Source organism: Martes martes (assembly GCF_963455335.1).
Source record: "Martes martes genome assembly, chromosome: 6".
Classification (NCBI taxonomy): Eukaryota; Metazoa; Chordata; class Mammalia; order Carnivora; family Mustelidae; genus Martes; species Martes martes.
This window is the reverse complement of record NC_137893.1, coordinates 146,022,012-146,036,833: the sequence shown is the minus strand read 5'-3', so window position 1 is coordinate 146,036,833 and position 14,822 is coordinate 146,022,012. Positions and strand designations below refer to the sequence as shown.

Here is a 14,822-nt window from a genome sequence, read left to right as displayed (position 1 = left end):
CATTCCCCTCATCGGGAAACACCGGGCTTACAATCGTCATAAAGATGCAATGTAACATATAGTGCAGGGCGATGGGGTCCTGTGCCGAGTAACCTGCCTGCCCTGCCCCTTCCCTAAATTCCAGTCCCCTTCTTAGAGTGACCCAAAACCTCAAGTCCCCTGAGCATAACTGGTACGAACACCATCTCTGCCCTGCTAGGAACCACTGAGGAAACAGGACGTGGCAGCCCTTGACTGAGACTTCATTTGGTCACTGCCCAAAGCAGAATTTTCATCCCACTGGATCCAGAGATAACAGAGAAAGTGGATTTTCCACTGCTATGAAAAATCATCAAAGTAGCTACAAAGTCTCTGAGAAAAAAGGACAGAACATTCCTTGTCAGTTGCCTTGGCACAGTCGGCATGTTGGGCTTATAATATGAGGGCCTTGAGCTCAATCCTCAGAGAAAGGATAGCATTTTGCAGGGGAAAAAAAATCCAATATGATTATTATTACTGCTCCTAGAGTCACAGGAGAAATATCTTCTTGAAGGGCCATCACTTTTTGAAAACTTTTCCTGCCTGTTAGGCAGTGCACTTGGGTTGTGACCCCATGGTTTCTCTACAATACTCAGAGTTTTTTCGAAAGGAAAGAAACCTCCGTTAACTTTAATTAACCACAACAGGGCAACTGTCTCTCATAGCCTTTTAAAATAAGCAGTGGGAGGGAGTCACATTAATTCCAAAATGATTCCAACAGGGTCTCAGAGAATGTGCTAAGCAGTAATCAGTGTTGAGCAGCTACACTGTTTAAGAAGACAAAGAACTTATCAATACACCAGTATGCCTACTTAGATGAGTGTTGAAAGATTCCCTTTCTTTTCTCTGTCTTGAGGGGAAGTGTGGGACAGAAGAAGACAACCATTTCCACTTTTCCATTCTGGATCTCAGTGGGCTGAAACCCCAGCCCCACCGTGCTGCTTGTTATCTGTGCTCCAACAAGGGCCCACCTGACTGCAATTGGTCAAACAACAGACTCGCCAAGAATGTTATCCCAGTTCCAGGAGACAAGGGACTTACATATTAGATCATTATAACCTGACACTGGATTAAGGAAACAGACACATTGTAATTCCATTCTACACTATTGTCTGATCTCTAAACCTGTCTCCATGAACCTTCAACCACCTGAAACTCAACTGTGCTAATCATCTGCTTCACCAGACAAAGCCAACTGCGTGGCTGGCACCCTCCTCTCAAGAAACCCAGCAGCCCTGAGGTTGGTGCCCAGAGGAAACAGCTACTAGGAGTGTCCCTGGGTCCCTTCTATTCAGCAGGTGGGTTTAGGCAAACATTCAGATTTAAATTTCCCAAGCCATGCTTCTTAAAAAAAAAAAAAAAAAAAAGATGAAGGAAGAAAGAAAGAAAACAAAACAAAAGAAAAAAAACTTCAGTGAGTGAAAGCAACTCATTGTCGGGCCATAATCCTTCTTTGATGAATCTCTCACATTTCTGCATGTATTGCTAGCAAGGCACTGAATGCTCTTTGTTCTGGATTTTCTTTTTAAGGATGCTTATACAGCAAACACCCCAGGAAGACAGTCTCTCTAAGGTGACGAAAGGCACGCTTACTGCTCATTATAAAATGACGGGGATCCACGGTTTAGGGTTTCTCTCTTAGAACCCACTGAATGCAGAGATGTCATGGTTTTGCCCTCTGAGAATTAGAGCCAGGAAACCAGAGGGGAAAAAATGCTGATAGTCTGGCTAGTGCTATTACTAGAATAATAGACTTTCCATTGTCCCTAACCCAGGAGTCTAGTGAGTTACACCAGTATCCGGGAAACTGTGTGCAGCAACTTTAGCTTGCAAAGTTTGGGTAAAGTTTCCGACCTTTCGCATTTCCTGGCACTCATCAACCCCACGCTCTCTTCCTGCAGGGAAGGAACGGTGTGGACAGCATTCTTTAGCACCCCTATCTAAATGAATTCATACATATAAGTAAATATAGGTAGATTATATATTTAGTACATATATTTAGTCATATATATAACTAAAATAAATATAGTTAACAATATTGTGTTATATATTTGAAAGTTGCTAAGAGAGTAAATCTGGAACGTTCTCATCACACACAAAACTTTTTTTGGCATTATGTAAAGTGACAGATATTCACCAGACATTGTGGTGATCACTTCACAATGTTCCCAAATACTGGATCATTACATTGTACAAGCTGAAACTAATACATTATATGTCAACTGTACCTCAGAAGAAAAAATAAATTTTAAAAAATGACCGAATTAAGGGATGAATTCTGATTTATTTTTGGGATCCCTCAAAACTTCATCATGGTCACCTATAAGAAATGTCACCACGTCCAAGAAAAGTAATAGTTAAATCACTAGCATCTACATCTCTGGGGGTTGGGGAGCCCTCAAGGAGCCAGACACTGTGATCAGCACCTTTGCTGGGTTTCTTAGCGACTGGTGCACTTGGATGGAAAAAATATCTACATTCTCAAAATCTCTAACCTTGAACTGAAATCTGGCATACCCTTCCCGTAAGAATGTAGGGAACAAACGACGGTCCAAAGTTCCTGTGGTTTTGTCACCAAGGAAAATCACTGACATTTTCGCATCGAGGAGGGCAACACAGGCAAGAGAGATGTAGCTTAAATTAATTCATTAATCTCCTTACAACCCGCAGCACACGGGTTAAAAAATCCCGAGACACGCAGCACCTGACAGTCCTCAAGGAACTCACCGCTGCCTTAGTGTGCGCGTTTTACTGACAACCTAAAGCTACCTTAACAATAGCCAGACCTCCAAGGTCCTGGGCACCCTGCTCTCAGCACCCAGAAATTCCTGAAACTTCCCTTAGCTCTACCTTCCGTCCCTCTACAAACTTAGACGTGTCTCATCGGTCCCTCCCACAATCACAGCTGCAGCTCTTCCTGCCCACGGGCCGACCCTGTGCTGTCACAGAAACACCTTTCGGCACCCAGACGTCTCAAGAATTCTTTCCTGGCCCTTCGCCCCGGACCCCCCCCCCCCCCCAGAGCACGTCAACATCTCGTACTCACTGTTTCGACGTGACGCGTCCAGAGACGGGTCTTGTCGTGGAGGGGACAGTGCGTTCACGCCGTGTCACCTGTTATTTCACTGCTGCGTCGCACGACTGGCTCTTCCGTCCTTCTAGGCGTTTCGTGCCGCTCTTGAGAAACAGTCGCGAGAAGGGCTCCCCGGGCCGCCTCAGGAGGCCAGCGGGCCCCGGGGAAGCTAACAGAGGCAAAGGCCGCGCACCGAGACACGTCGGGTGCCGACCACCCCGTCGCGGAAGGGGACTCGGGCTGAGCGCCCGGGACCCCACGCCGGCCCCAGCCCCCCTTCGCTCCCGGGTAGGGGCCACGGAGGCCGCCCAAGAGCCTAGAAGGGCCGGAAGTGCTTCAACGGCCGCGCCCCGGGCGGATGCGGGCGGATGCGGGCGGATGCGGGCGGATGCGGGCGGATGCGGGCGGATGCGGGCGGATGCGGGCGGATGCGGGCGGATGCGGGCGGATGCGGGCGGATGCGGGCGGATGCGGGCGGGCCCTCGGCGTTCACGGGGGCGGCCCACGTGCAGCGGCCCGGCGCGGGTGCCACGGAGATCCCTGTGATGCCTCTGCAGGACAGGACTTTTAGAATGGGCAGTGAGGCTCTCGCGGGAGGCCCCAGGCCAGCTGTGGGGGAGGTCAGGGGCCCGCCCGGGCAGCGTCCGCCAGAAGCCGGATCCCACCGGGCAGGCCCAAGATGGCGGCGCCACGACCGGAAACCCCTGGGAAGGGAGGAGGAAAAAAGCGGGAAACCCTGCTTCCCGCCCCAAGGGATGGATATTCCGCCGCCTGGTTAACAACTGTCTGTAAAGGAAACACAACCCCTAGGTTGCACAGCTTGCGCGCGCGCTCTCTCTTTATTCCGTCTCTCTCGAGCTGTCTGCTCTCAAGTCTGGAGATTGTACTTTTTAATAAACTTTCCCACGTGTGTCGCTGGTCCGCTGTGCTGCGCGCCTGTCCCTGAATTCCTTCTCATGACCAGGCCAGGGGCCTCCCCAGCTCACCAGCGAACAGAGCTAAGCGGGACTAGGGTGGATACAGGAAAAGAAGTTTCCCTCCCACGTCTTTCCAGCTCTTCCGGGAACCAGTGCCTCAGTTTCGAGGGCCAGAAATTTAATTATGGAGCACTCTGGATCACTGTCTGGTATCAGACACCCAAATTCTCAAAATATTTATAAGCCGTGATGTTAATTTATGAATTGACAGATGGGAATGTAAGTGCCAAGTGGACCGGAAAAGTGGACAAGGAGGTTTATAGTGTAGTTTATTATTTCCTAATTTGCTCTTCCCTGCTTAGAAATATTTGTCTAAAATTTTCTTCTTCACTGGAAATTACAACTGATTAGCCACAGCATTATTATTTCTTGCATTTCATTGTTTCCTAATGGTATCTTGGGAAATTCCTTGATTTACTCAGAAACTGGATGGATTACATTTGAAATTTATACCACTGATCTTTCAACAATGAGGAATCTTCTAGGCCCTGGAGTTGTAGACCTGGGTCTTAATTTGGATTTTTCTATTCATTGTCTGATCTCAAAGAAATTATTTAATCTCTCTTTGCCTCAGTTTCACTGAATGTAAAGTAAAATGGGGATAGTAATATTCAGCTCATAGGGTCGTGGAAATAAAATTATGCATGGAAATCACTGGACAGGTACAGTGGCAAACAATGAGCACTTAAGAAATACCTTATTATTATTATTAAAAAAAAACCTACTAGAATTTGGTTATGCGTTTAAATCTCTCTGATTCAACAATTTATTGAACATCTTCTATGCACCATACTCTCTTAACACCTTTGCAGATGTTTTTACCCTTACTAGAAGGCTTTCCCCCACTCCTTCCTTGCTTGACCAACTCCTGTTTTCATCTTGCTGCTTCAGTGTCAAAATGACCCAGGAAGTTCTCACTAAAACCCCTGTGGTGACTTTATTGCATTTGACTTTGGACTTTGAGGACAGGGATGTTTTTCTTTGGTCCTGACCTGTTGCTTAGCAAAGAGAAAGCAGACACATGTTTGCTGTTTACCAAAGAAAATGGAGTGGGAATAGTTAAACAGAGGAAAGGACAGTAATACAGCATGATAAAGTAGATTTCTCGCAATTCAGCGTGACAGCCATCTAACTGGTCTTCCTCCTTCGACTCTTGACCTCCCCTGACAGCCTATTGTCCACGCCCCAGCCTCAACACTTTGTGTTCTGTGTTAGAAACTCTAACGGTATCCCATCACTTTCAGAGAAAATCACAGCTTGGAGCATCTTCCATTTCCTGGCCTCTAGCTATCTCTGCAATCATATCAGCCATCATCCTTATCATCTTCTTTCCAATTCAGCCACTTCTGCTTCCTTGTTCTTCCTCAGTGAGCCAAATAGCCAAACATGTTCACCTCCTGTCTGCTGGAGTGTTTTCCCCACATATTGACATCCCCTCCTTTATTTCATTAAGGGCTCTGCTCAAATATCTCATCATCGAGGACTTCCCTAACCACCCTATCGAAATTGCACCCACTTTTAGTTGTTTACTTAAGGCCCCTCCTCCCATAAATTTGTGTATTTTCTACTTCTCTCCCCAGGCTCAACCAGAATATAAGCTTGGTGAAAGAAGAGACGTTTTTTCACTGCTATGCCCCCAGCACTTGGACAATTCCTAACATTAAAAAGAGTAAAAATGGGAATAAAACTGTGTAGAAACAAAATTGTCTGCACATACACAACATACAGTTTACCTACGTAGAAAACCCAGAAGAACATACAGACATATTAATTAGTGAGAGTTTAGCAAGGTTGCTGGATATAAACATCAACTTTAGCTAAAAACAGAAAATGTAGTAACTAAAAATACACCATAAGAACAGCATCAAAAAGTATTAAGTCCCTAGGAAATATTAACAAAAGACATTTATGGAGAAAATTATAAAACTTTATTGAAAGACATTTAAAAAGGCTAAGTAAATGAAGAACTGTATCATGTTCATGGATTGGAAGACTCAACATTGTATTATTTAGTCTATAAATTCCGTACAAATCCAATAAAAATTCCAACATTTTTGTTTTGTTTTAGAACTTGTCAATCTAATTCTAAAAGTTGTACAGAAGAGCAAATGGCTAAGAAGAGCCAAGATACTCCCAAGGAAGAAAAATTTGGTGGTGATATTTTTGGAGGTGGGATTTGTCCTGAGATATGAAGACCTGTTTCTAAAGTTGTAGTACTCAGGATTGTATGGTACGGCCACAAGGTTAGACAAATTGACTGAAAAGGAATAATCAACAGACCCACCCACACAGAGACTTTACTTATGAAAGAGCTGGTGTTATAGATCAGTGGGAAAGAATAAAGTATTCAGAGAATGGTGCTGGGACAACCACCACTTATCCACATGGAAAAAATACTATATTGAACTTCTATCTCCTACTTTTCACAAAAACCAGTTCAGAGCAGACTAAAGACAAATGTGAAAAGCAAGACTATAAAAGGTTTACAATGCAGGAAAGAATATCTCTATGACTTTGGGTAGGAAACGATCCCCCTACCACCAAGCTAATTTGTAATCAGCTTTATCAGATACTTTTCAAAACCAGTTATTTCCAGGAGGACAGGGTTGACAATCCGTAACATTTTACAACTTTCAAACTCCCCTCCCCCAAAAGTCAACAGTCTTCTGTTGTGTTTGAAAAGGCAGGAGTTCTCAGAAGGACGCATATTTCACAAGAGGCATGTAAGATCTTTTCACAGGTCGACTCGGACACGGAAGAAAGGAACTAAAAACTCTAAGATCATCAGTGCAATGATCGATAAACTACAAACAGGAATCTTGGCTCTTTTGAGCAACACCATCTTGATGTTATCACCAGAAAGCCTGAGTACTGTTACCCAGCACGGGATTTTAGGGGAGCCAAGGCCACATCACAACTATTTCAGGAAGTCAAGTATATGCTAATGGCATCAGGAAAGAAGACATGAAGTTTTGCTTCTCTGTGCTGTAAGGCTTCTAAGCCAAAGCGGCTGACACGTGTGAATGTCAGAGAATCTCTCCTGGGAACCGAGAATAATCTTCAAAAACAAGGACAGAAGATCCCATCTTCCCCCATTTCAAGCCAGCTTCTGAGACATTCTATTAGTGGTATTTGCACTTTCCACAAAGGACAACAACAATGCGTCTTGTATGCTAACAACGTAAGTTTGGGGGGAAAAAAACAACACCCAAATTCTACATTTTTATAAAACTTGATTAAAGAAAAATAGTATTTCAAACAGTAGAGTCACTAGAAGTACAGACTATCAAAAAAGTACACTTCACTTGGCATCCCCACTGCCTTCTGCTTTCTGTGACTGAACTGTGGAAGCATCTAGGTTCTTTGCAGCGTTGTTCCCCTCCTTGCCACCATCTGCTTTCCCCTTTCTCCCTTTGGGTAGCTTCTCTCCTTTCTTTGCAGGGGCCTTTTTAGGCCGGGGTTCTGGTTTTGGAGGAGCCGGTTTAGCAGACAAGCGTGCCGATCTCCTCTGCGGCTCATCCTTCACCTTCCCTTTGTCACCTTTAGCATCTCCTTTGGCCTTTCTCTTGGGCATGGTGGCAGCAGCGCTGGGCAGGTAGCTTGGCCAGTCCAGGGAGGGGGGCGGTTTCTGTCTTCCTCACACTGCTCCTAGAAAGATTTCTTTAACAAACACAAAAAGTGTCAACCAAATGGGAAAGACTGACAAATTTAACTACATTAAAATTCAAATTTGACTATATTAAAATGAATAATTTGTGTAAATCAAAGATAGTATGAAAAGGTAAAAAGATAAGTTATAAGCAGGGCAAAGATATTCCTAACACACAGAACTGACAAAGGATTTGAATCCAGAATATATAAAAATTTCTACAGACATATGAGAAAAGGACAAAAGGAAAATTTTAAAACAATGAGCAAAAGTGAACAAGTACTTCATAGATGTAGTATAAATGGTGAATAAGCACATAAATTATGCTCAACCTCATTAGTAATATGAGAAATGCATACTAACACTTTACACCCATCAAACTGGTAGAAACTAAATTGACAAAATCAAGGGCTCAGCAGATGTGCAACAATTAAAATGCTATACACCGCTGGGATGTGTGTTTCTGTGTGTATAAATTAGTGTATTAAATCTGAAAACATTCTGAAAGCAATTTCACTTCTGAGTATTTCCCTAGAGGAATTTTTGGAGACGTGCAGAGGAGATCCCTACAAGAATGCCTACGGTGACTCTGTAATATCAAAACCGGACATCATCCACTGGCCTTCAATAAGAGAGTAAATACGTTTAGTAGCATCTCTGAAAGGGAACGCTATTCAGAAGCAGAAATGAATAGATGACAGTGACATGCAAAAACATGGATGAATCATCAAGAACATGCTGTTGGGCAAAAATGACAGGCTGCAAGATATGTGTAGTATAGATCCATTTCCAAGTACAAAAGTAAATGACACGTTTAGGCTATAAGCATGTAGTAAAACTGAAAAAAAAAACAAAACCCACAAACAAACAAGGGATAAAGATAAAAATTGGGACAGTAGTCACATCAAAGGGGGTTGAGAAAGGGATGGTGGTTGGAGAGAGGAAGAGGGTCCAGAGAAAGGGGCGGGGGTAGCATCCTCTCCCTTGAACAGAGGTGGGGTAGGGAGGACGACATGGCTGGTGTACTATTCTGTAGATTCTACACAGAGACATTTTATGTATCTGCCCAAGAACTAATAAAAACTACTTTTAAAAAGTATGTAGCCCAAAGGACAGGTTCAGGGATACACAAAACAGAAAGTGATTTATTTTTAGTCTAGGTCGTTAGGACCTGGGCCGATGGCTGGCACTCACAAGCACTGTGTGAAGTTTTTTAAAGCTTTAAGCCAGGACTAGCTACTCACACCTCTGCCCCACCCTCGAAAACATTTCCTGGGGATTTCTGTAACCTTACGCCCTGTCCCACTCTAAATGTTTTAAGAAAAAAAAAAAAAAATGTATTATCTTGTCCCTAAATTGCTCCAGAGTCTTGTTTTGTTCTGTTTTGTTTTTGCCAGACCTCACTATGTGGATACGTAGTGGGCAAACATGTTTCTTGGCTAACAAAAGTGAGCACCTATAAATGGTGCTAAAACATCAAATTTATCTATTTTTCTCCCCCATTTTTTTCACCATGACTAAAATTACCTGACATTCTGCATTTTTTCTCTCCCTCATGTGCAACACAGGGAGAAATGTGTTAGTATAAAGAAGAAAGGAGAAGCTAAGTGCCTTGAATCGGTCAGTGTTTTTCCCTTGGTAACCTTGTAAGAAACTTTGGGGACAGAGCGAAATTGAGAGGAGAAACACTTATATTCTCATGCTGAAAGCAACTCACTGAAAAGCTAATGTGAAATTAGCTGGACCCTTCTCTTCCCTTACTGTGCTCTCCCCTTGCCTCTAAATATTCTAAATTCCTGAGGGCGGAAAAGTCCCTGTTGCCACAGATGCACGCTTGCCATTCCCACCCAGGAGACTCCGCCTGCTCTCTGCCGGGAACATGCTTTCCCAGACATTGAATGAATGTATGCCTAATTTATTCCCTTTTTTCTCTCTCCCAAATGCATCACTAAAGAAATGAGTGAACAATCCTTACAGAACAAAAGGCTTTTTTTTTTTTTTAAGTCCAAATTCTGACACAATAAAGAAAATAATTTTGAAGGAAAATCATTGAGAAAGACGCCAGAGATCACATTGGTCAACTCCAGGAATGGTAAAGGTGTGCCCACAAAGGAACAGGTAGGAAAAGACAGCTGTTCTTAAAATGAGCAAACCAACATTGAGAGATATTTTATGTCATGAAAATCATCTGTCTAGAATTAGGGTGACATGGTTTATACCTGTGGCCCTGCCCTAATTATTTATAATGCTCCCATTCACTCTCAAAGGTGTGCCAGCTTGAATAAAAAATGAAAATGTCACTCTAAACCTTCTGCATATATTTTTAGAGACCTTTTTGTTACCAGAGAATGAGAAAGGAAACCAAAGGGTGAGCTTTTGTTCTAGGACACACTTCCCTAAAGAATGGATACTCCATACCATTCTCCTTCCATCTCACTCCAAAACTGTGTTTCTTAGCCCAGGTCCTGGTGTGGGAATGCTCACAGTCTGTTTCCTGGGCTCAGTCTTCTTCATGTTAGATCCCTTGCAGTCCATCCCAAGCAGGGGGGCCATGATCTCCACATGTCAAAGGCCGAAACACAGCAGGTAACAACAAAGATAAATTCAAGGAAAACAGGCCGCTGTCTGGATGCTGTATCTGAGTACACGAATATGGATTAGTTCCTTGAAACTCACCTTTAGGAAGCTTATCAGGAGACCACGGGCTGACTCTCCAGAGACCTTACAAATTAGGAGACAGATACACAAATAAGGAAAAAGGGCCAGTGGGATAAAAGACATTTCATTTCCGTGAAGGCCAAAGAAGGATGGGCAGGGCAGTGTTCTCACCATACAGTGGTGTTAACTGAAAAGAAATTACTTGAGGTGGAGTACCGGGGACCTTTTAAGGACAATGAAACTATTTTGTACGCACTATATTTGTGGATACATGACCTTATGCATTTAGTAAAACTCAACTGTATACAAAGACTGAAGCCTACAGTAAACAACGAATTCAGTTAAGAATAATGTGGAGGGACGCCTGGGTGGCTCAGTTGGTTAAGCGGCTGCCTTCGGCTCAGGTCATGATCCCAGCGTCCTGGGATCGAGTCCCACATCGGGCTCCTTGCTCCGCAGGGAGCCTGCTTCTCCCTCTGCCTCTGCCTACCACTCTGTCTGCCTGTGCTCGCTCGCTCTCTCTCTCTCTAACAAATAAATAAATTAAAAAAAAAAAAAAAAAAAAAAAGAAAAGAAGAATAATGTGGAAACACTGGCTCATCAGTTGTAACAAATGTGCCGCACCAATGCAAGTTGTTATTAATAAGAGAAACTTTAAGAACAGGAGAAACTACTTTCTGCATAATTTGTCTGAAAAACTAAAACTGGTCTTAAAAAAATAAAGTCTACTAATTTAAAAAAACATATTTTAAGAATTAAAAAAAGGGGAAATAATTTGTTAGGCAATAAAATAGAGAAGTCACAGGACTACAAATATTCTATCATGCATGTGAGAGAAAAGAAGTATTATGAACGGGCAGATAAAACATATAAGTAACTGTATAACTTTGGGAACACAGAGATAGGACTTTCAATGCAATCGCCAGGGCAAGAAATTATCAAGACATGGCAACAATTTTTAAAGTTTTAGGAATTTAACAATTCCCCTTTGTTAAAATAACACTTCCAAGGACAGAATTATATTAACAGAGAACAGAACAAACAAAATAGTGAAAGCGTTGAATCATTCATCTTCGCATTGCAAAGAATCGGACTGAAATTCTTGTGAAAGTTCACAATTTAACTCTTCATTTAACCAGGCTGCTTGTTCTCTAATGTGGAAAGCTTCTCTCTCTCAGCAGCCTCAGGGGAGAGGGAACATCTGCTCCAGGCTTTTTAAAAAATACTTTTGTTAGCTACGAAGACTTGCATATTTTCATTAGAAGCAGACCCACGAAGTTTAAATGAACTGGTAGAAGTAGCTTTAAAAACACAAAAGGCAAATAAAAAGCAAAGAATCTATTTCATCTGCAATAAAAATATGCAAATGATGAGTAAAATGAGGAGATACAGGTGTGCTACAGTCTTCTGTGAGGTTAACTGCTGGGAAATCTCCAAATTCTGTCAATAATGTATCTAATACATCGATCTCAGTCCCCAGACGTGAGCTGAAGTTGTGCCCCGACCCACCCACTCAAATTCATAGGCTGAAGTCCTAACCCCCAGGACCTCAGACTGTGACTGTATTTGGAGATGGGGACTTCAAAAAGGTAGTTAAGGAAAAATGGGGTCATATGGGTGGGTCCCAATCCCATACAAGAGTAGATGAGGACAAAGACAACACAGAGGGGTAACCGTGCAAAGAGGTAGCAAGGTGACCATCTGTGAGCTAAGGAGAGAGGCCCTGGAAGAAACCAAAGTTCCACCATCTCGATGCTGGACTTCCAGCCTTCAGAACTGTGAGAAAATAAATTTCCGAGGTTCACCACACGCTTCCGCTGCGACAGCCCTAGCGGACTACCACAGGAGGGAGGAGTGTGAGGACCTTAGGGACCTACAACACATCTCGGATTAGATTCATTTTGAGGTTTTGCATAGCTCTCAAAATCCTTTTCCCGTATTTTTTTTCTCTTTCATTATAGGCCTGACTCCAGTATCCATGGAGAAAATCCTACCTCATCCCACACACCCCACCCCATTCCCAGCAAACGGGTACAAGGCACATTTCAGCAGCACCCTTTTGTTCCCTGGCCTGTTATTGACCCGGATTTCCGGGAAATAGTTCTAACTTGGGTTCTAGTCTTGATCCCATCCCCAAAGTCAGAAGGCCACCTTCTTCGCTCTGCGCCTTGGGGTTGCAGGGAAGACCTGGGAGAAGGCTGCTAACACCAAGCTTGGGAAAGAGAGGAGAAAGGCTATAACAAAATAAAAGATTGTAGGTAGGGCGCAGTGTGCCACAGGAGCCATATCGGCCACAATCTAGAGCCCACTTGTTCTCCACCTTCCAAAGGAAGTATCAGCCTAGGTGGGCAGCCTGAGCTTCCCTTTGGCATTGAGGGAGACTGGGGGAGGAAAGGGTGGTAGAAAGAGGTGAGAAAGGGCAGATTGTCTGAAACTGTAGGTCTCCTGCATTTTGCCAGAAAACACCTAGTTGGGAGAGAAGCAAAGAGCCATAGGCTTTCAATGAAACGGTCACCCATCTGCAACTGGTGGGTTGGGGCAGACTCGGTTTCCCAGCTACAGGACTCCCGGCCACTGGCATCACAGAGAGGGATGGGAGAGGACAGATCTCCCAGCACCTCCCAGGCCCCTGAGACCCATGCGTCCTTTCAGGGCACCACATTAACTCACTTGTATTTCTGAGCGGTAGAGAAGAGATTTCAAGTGAAAATGTCTCAGATACAACTCTACGGAGCACGTACCAAAGCTAACTATTGTCTTGCTAGCAAGGAAATTAATAAGATGGTAAAAGCAAGGGTTTTTCTGAGAAGGTATGACAATGGACGGGGAAGACGGAGCTGGGGAGAGAGGGGGAGAGAAACAAAACCACAGCCCATTAGGTAAAGATTACCCTTTCTTTTTTCATGGCCGTAAAAATACCATATTCATAGCAGTTATTCATTTCAGGGAACGTAGAGCAATGGGGCCTGAGAGACTAGGCTTGGCTAACCCCCAATAGTAGTAGTAGCCGCAGCAGGAACAAAAACAACGGAAGCAGGAGTCGTCTTAATAATACACCCAAGGCAACCCTGAGGATATACCCGAGGCTGTCGGGGAATACCAAGACTTCGGCCCCGGGAAAGCCCCCGAGGGATGCAATGACCACGGAAGCAGGCCGCGTGTCAGCCAGAGGTCGGAGGCCACACACAGGGCTCACGATCTGAATTTCCACAGGGGCTGCCACGGGCTTTCCTCAAGCTTCGAGGCAACACGCGGAATCCACAGCCGGTCCGTTTCTTAACTTTGGGTTCGTTCTCTTTCTTTTGGCGGGGAGCGCACAGGGCCAAGTGGCGGAAGCCGCGGGCCTTGGGCGCCTGCCCGGTGGGCTCTCCCGAAGGCGAGGCCTCACGGAGACCGGCAGCGGGGAGGGCGAGGCCGCGGCCAGGCCAAGCCGGCCCACCCGCCCGACCGCTCCCAGCCACCGGCCCGCGGGCGCCGTCCTTCCACACGCCCGCGCCGCCGCCCCCAACTCCGCCCTGGAGTCTCCGCGGGGCAGCGGGCGCCGCTCCCAGAGACCGGCGCTCCCGGCCGCCAGCGGTACCGTTACTGTGGAGAGGCGGGCAGGGCGGGGGGCGGCGGCCCTCACCGCGACCGGGCCCGACCGCCCGAGGGTCCCCAGCACGCGGGGGGCGGCCGGGCCACCCCACCGTCGGGAGGCGCGCGCGGAGGCCTCCGCTGCTTACCGGAGTCCCGCGGCCGTCCGAGAGGCGCGGGCGCCCAAGTGCGGCCCGGGCCGCGCGGGTGCCCTCAGCTGGGGCAGGGCCGGCGCGGGCCGTGGGGCCGAGGGGAGACGCGCGCAGCGGGCCCTGCCGGGAACAGGAAGGTGGCGGGCGGCGAGGAACCGCTTCCGGGGCTGCGGGCTGCCGGCCGCCTCGCGTCGGAGCGGGGGAGAGCCGCTTCTCCCCTCGCGATACGTCAGGCCGCCGCCGGGGCCGCGGGACTCCGACCCACCTCGGGCCGTGCCGCCTCCGCACCGCGGCCCCGCCACGAGACAACAGAAGGCGGGGAACGTATTTATGAAGATGTGATATATATATACACACACATATTTTTTTAATGCATAAGAAAACATTTTAATTAGCTAAAAATGAAGGTACCACTTGTTTCCGCCCGGTTTCGAACCGGGGACCTTTCGCGTGTGAGGCGAACGTGATAACCACTACACTACGGAAACGCGGCGGCGAGACACTGCCCCAGAACGCAGTTCTCCCTGCAGAACACGCCCTCCCGTCCTTGCAGACGAGTGTGTGTGTATGTGTGGGCGTCCGTGCACCCCGAGCGCTCCCAGAAGCACGCCACCGGACGCAGATCAAGGCCTTGCAGTGTACAAACCTAAAACCAAATCTTTAACCATTTATTCTGAAAATGACCAGTTGGAGGAAAACCAGAGAGAGACCTCAATCTTTAT

The 14,822-nt window shown here is 45.8% G+C and overlaps 1 protein-coding gene across 5 annotated transcripts; it reads right to left on the bottom strand.

Annotated features, from left to right (window-relative positions):
* Positions 1-5,976: 5,976 nt before the first annotated feature.
* HMGN4 (high mobility group nucleosomal binding domain 4) lies at positions 5,977-14,266 on the bottom strand. 5 transcript variants are annotated; one of them, XR_013966940.1, is made up of 4 exons: positions 14,098-14,233; positions 10,394-10,438; positions 10,136-10,273; positions 5,977-7,728 (listed from the first exon to the last, which is right to left on the bottom strand). XR_013966940.1 is itself a non-coding variant. In XM_080805250.1 (3 exons), exon 3 carries the CDS (start codon positions 7,640-7,642, stop codon positions 7,370-7,372), a length of 273 nt encoding a protein of 90 aa, XP_080661376.1. In that variant the 5' UTR covers positions 7,643-7,728; positions 10,136-10,438; positions 14,098-14,235; the 3' UTR covers positions 7,236-7,369. The 5 variants fall into 5 exon arrangements, 3 of the variants coding, with proteins under 3 accessions (XP_080661376.1, XP_080661377.1, XP_080661378.1); XR_013966939.1 differs by lacking the exon at positions 10,394-10,438 and having other exon boundaries at positions 10,136-10,355; positions 14,098-14,266; XM_080805250.1 differs by having other exon boundaries at positions 7,236-7,728; positions 10,136-10,438; positions 14,098-14,235.
* Positions 14,267-14,822: the final 556 nt, after the last annotated feature.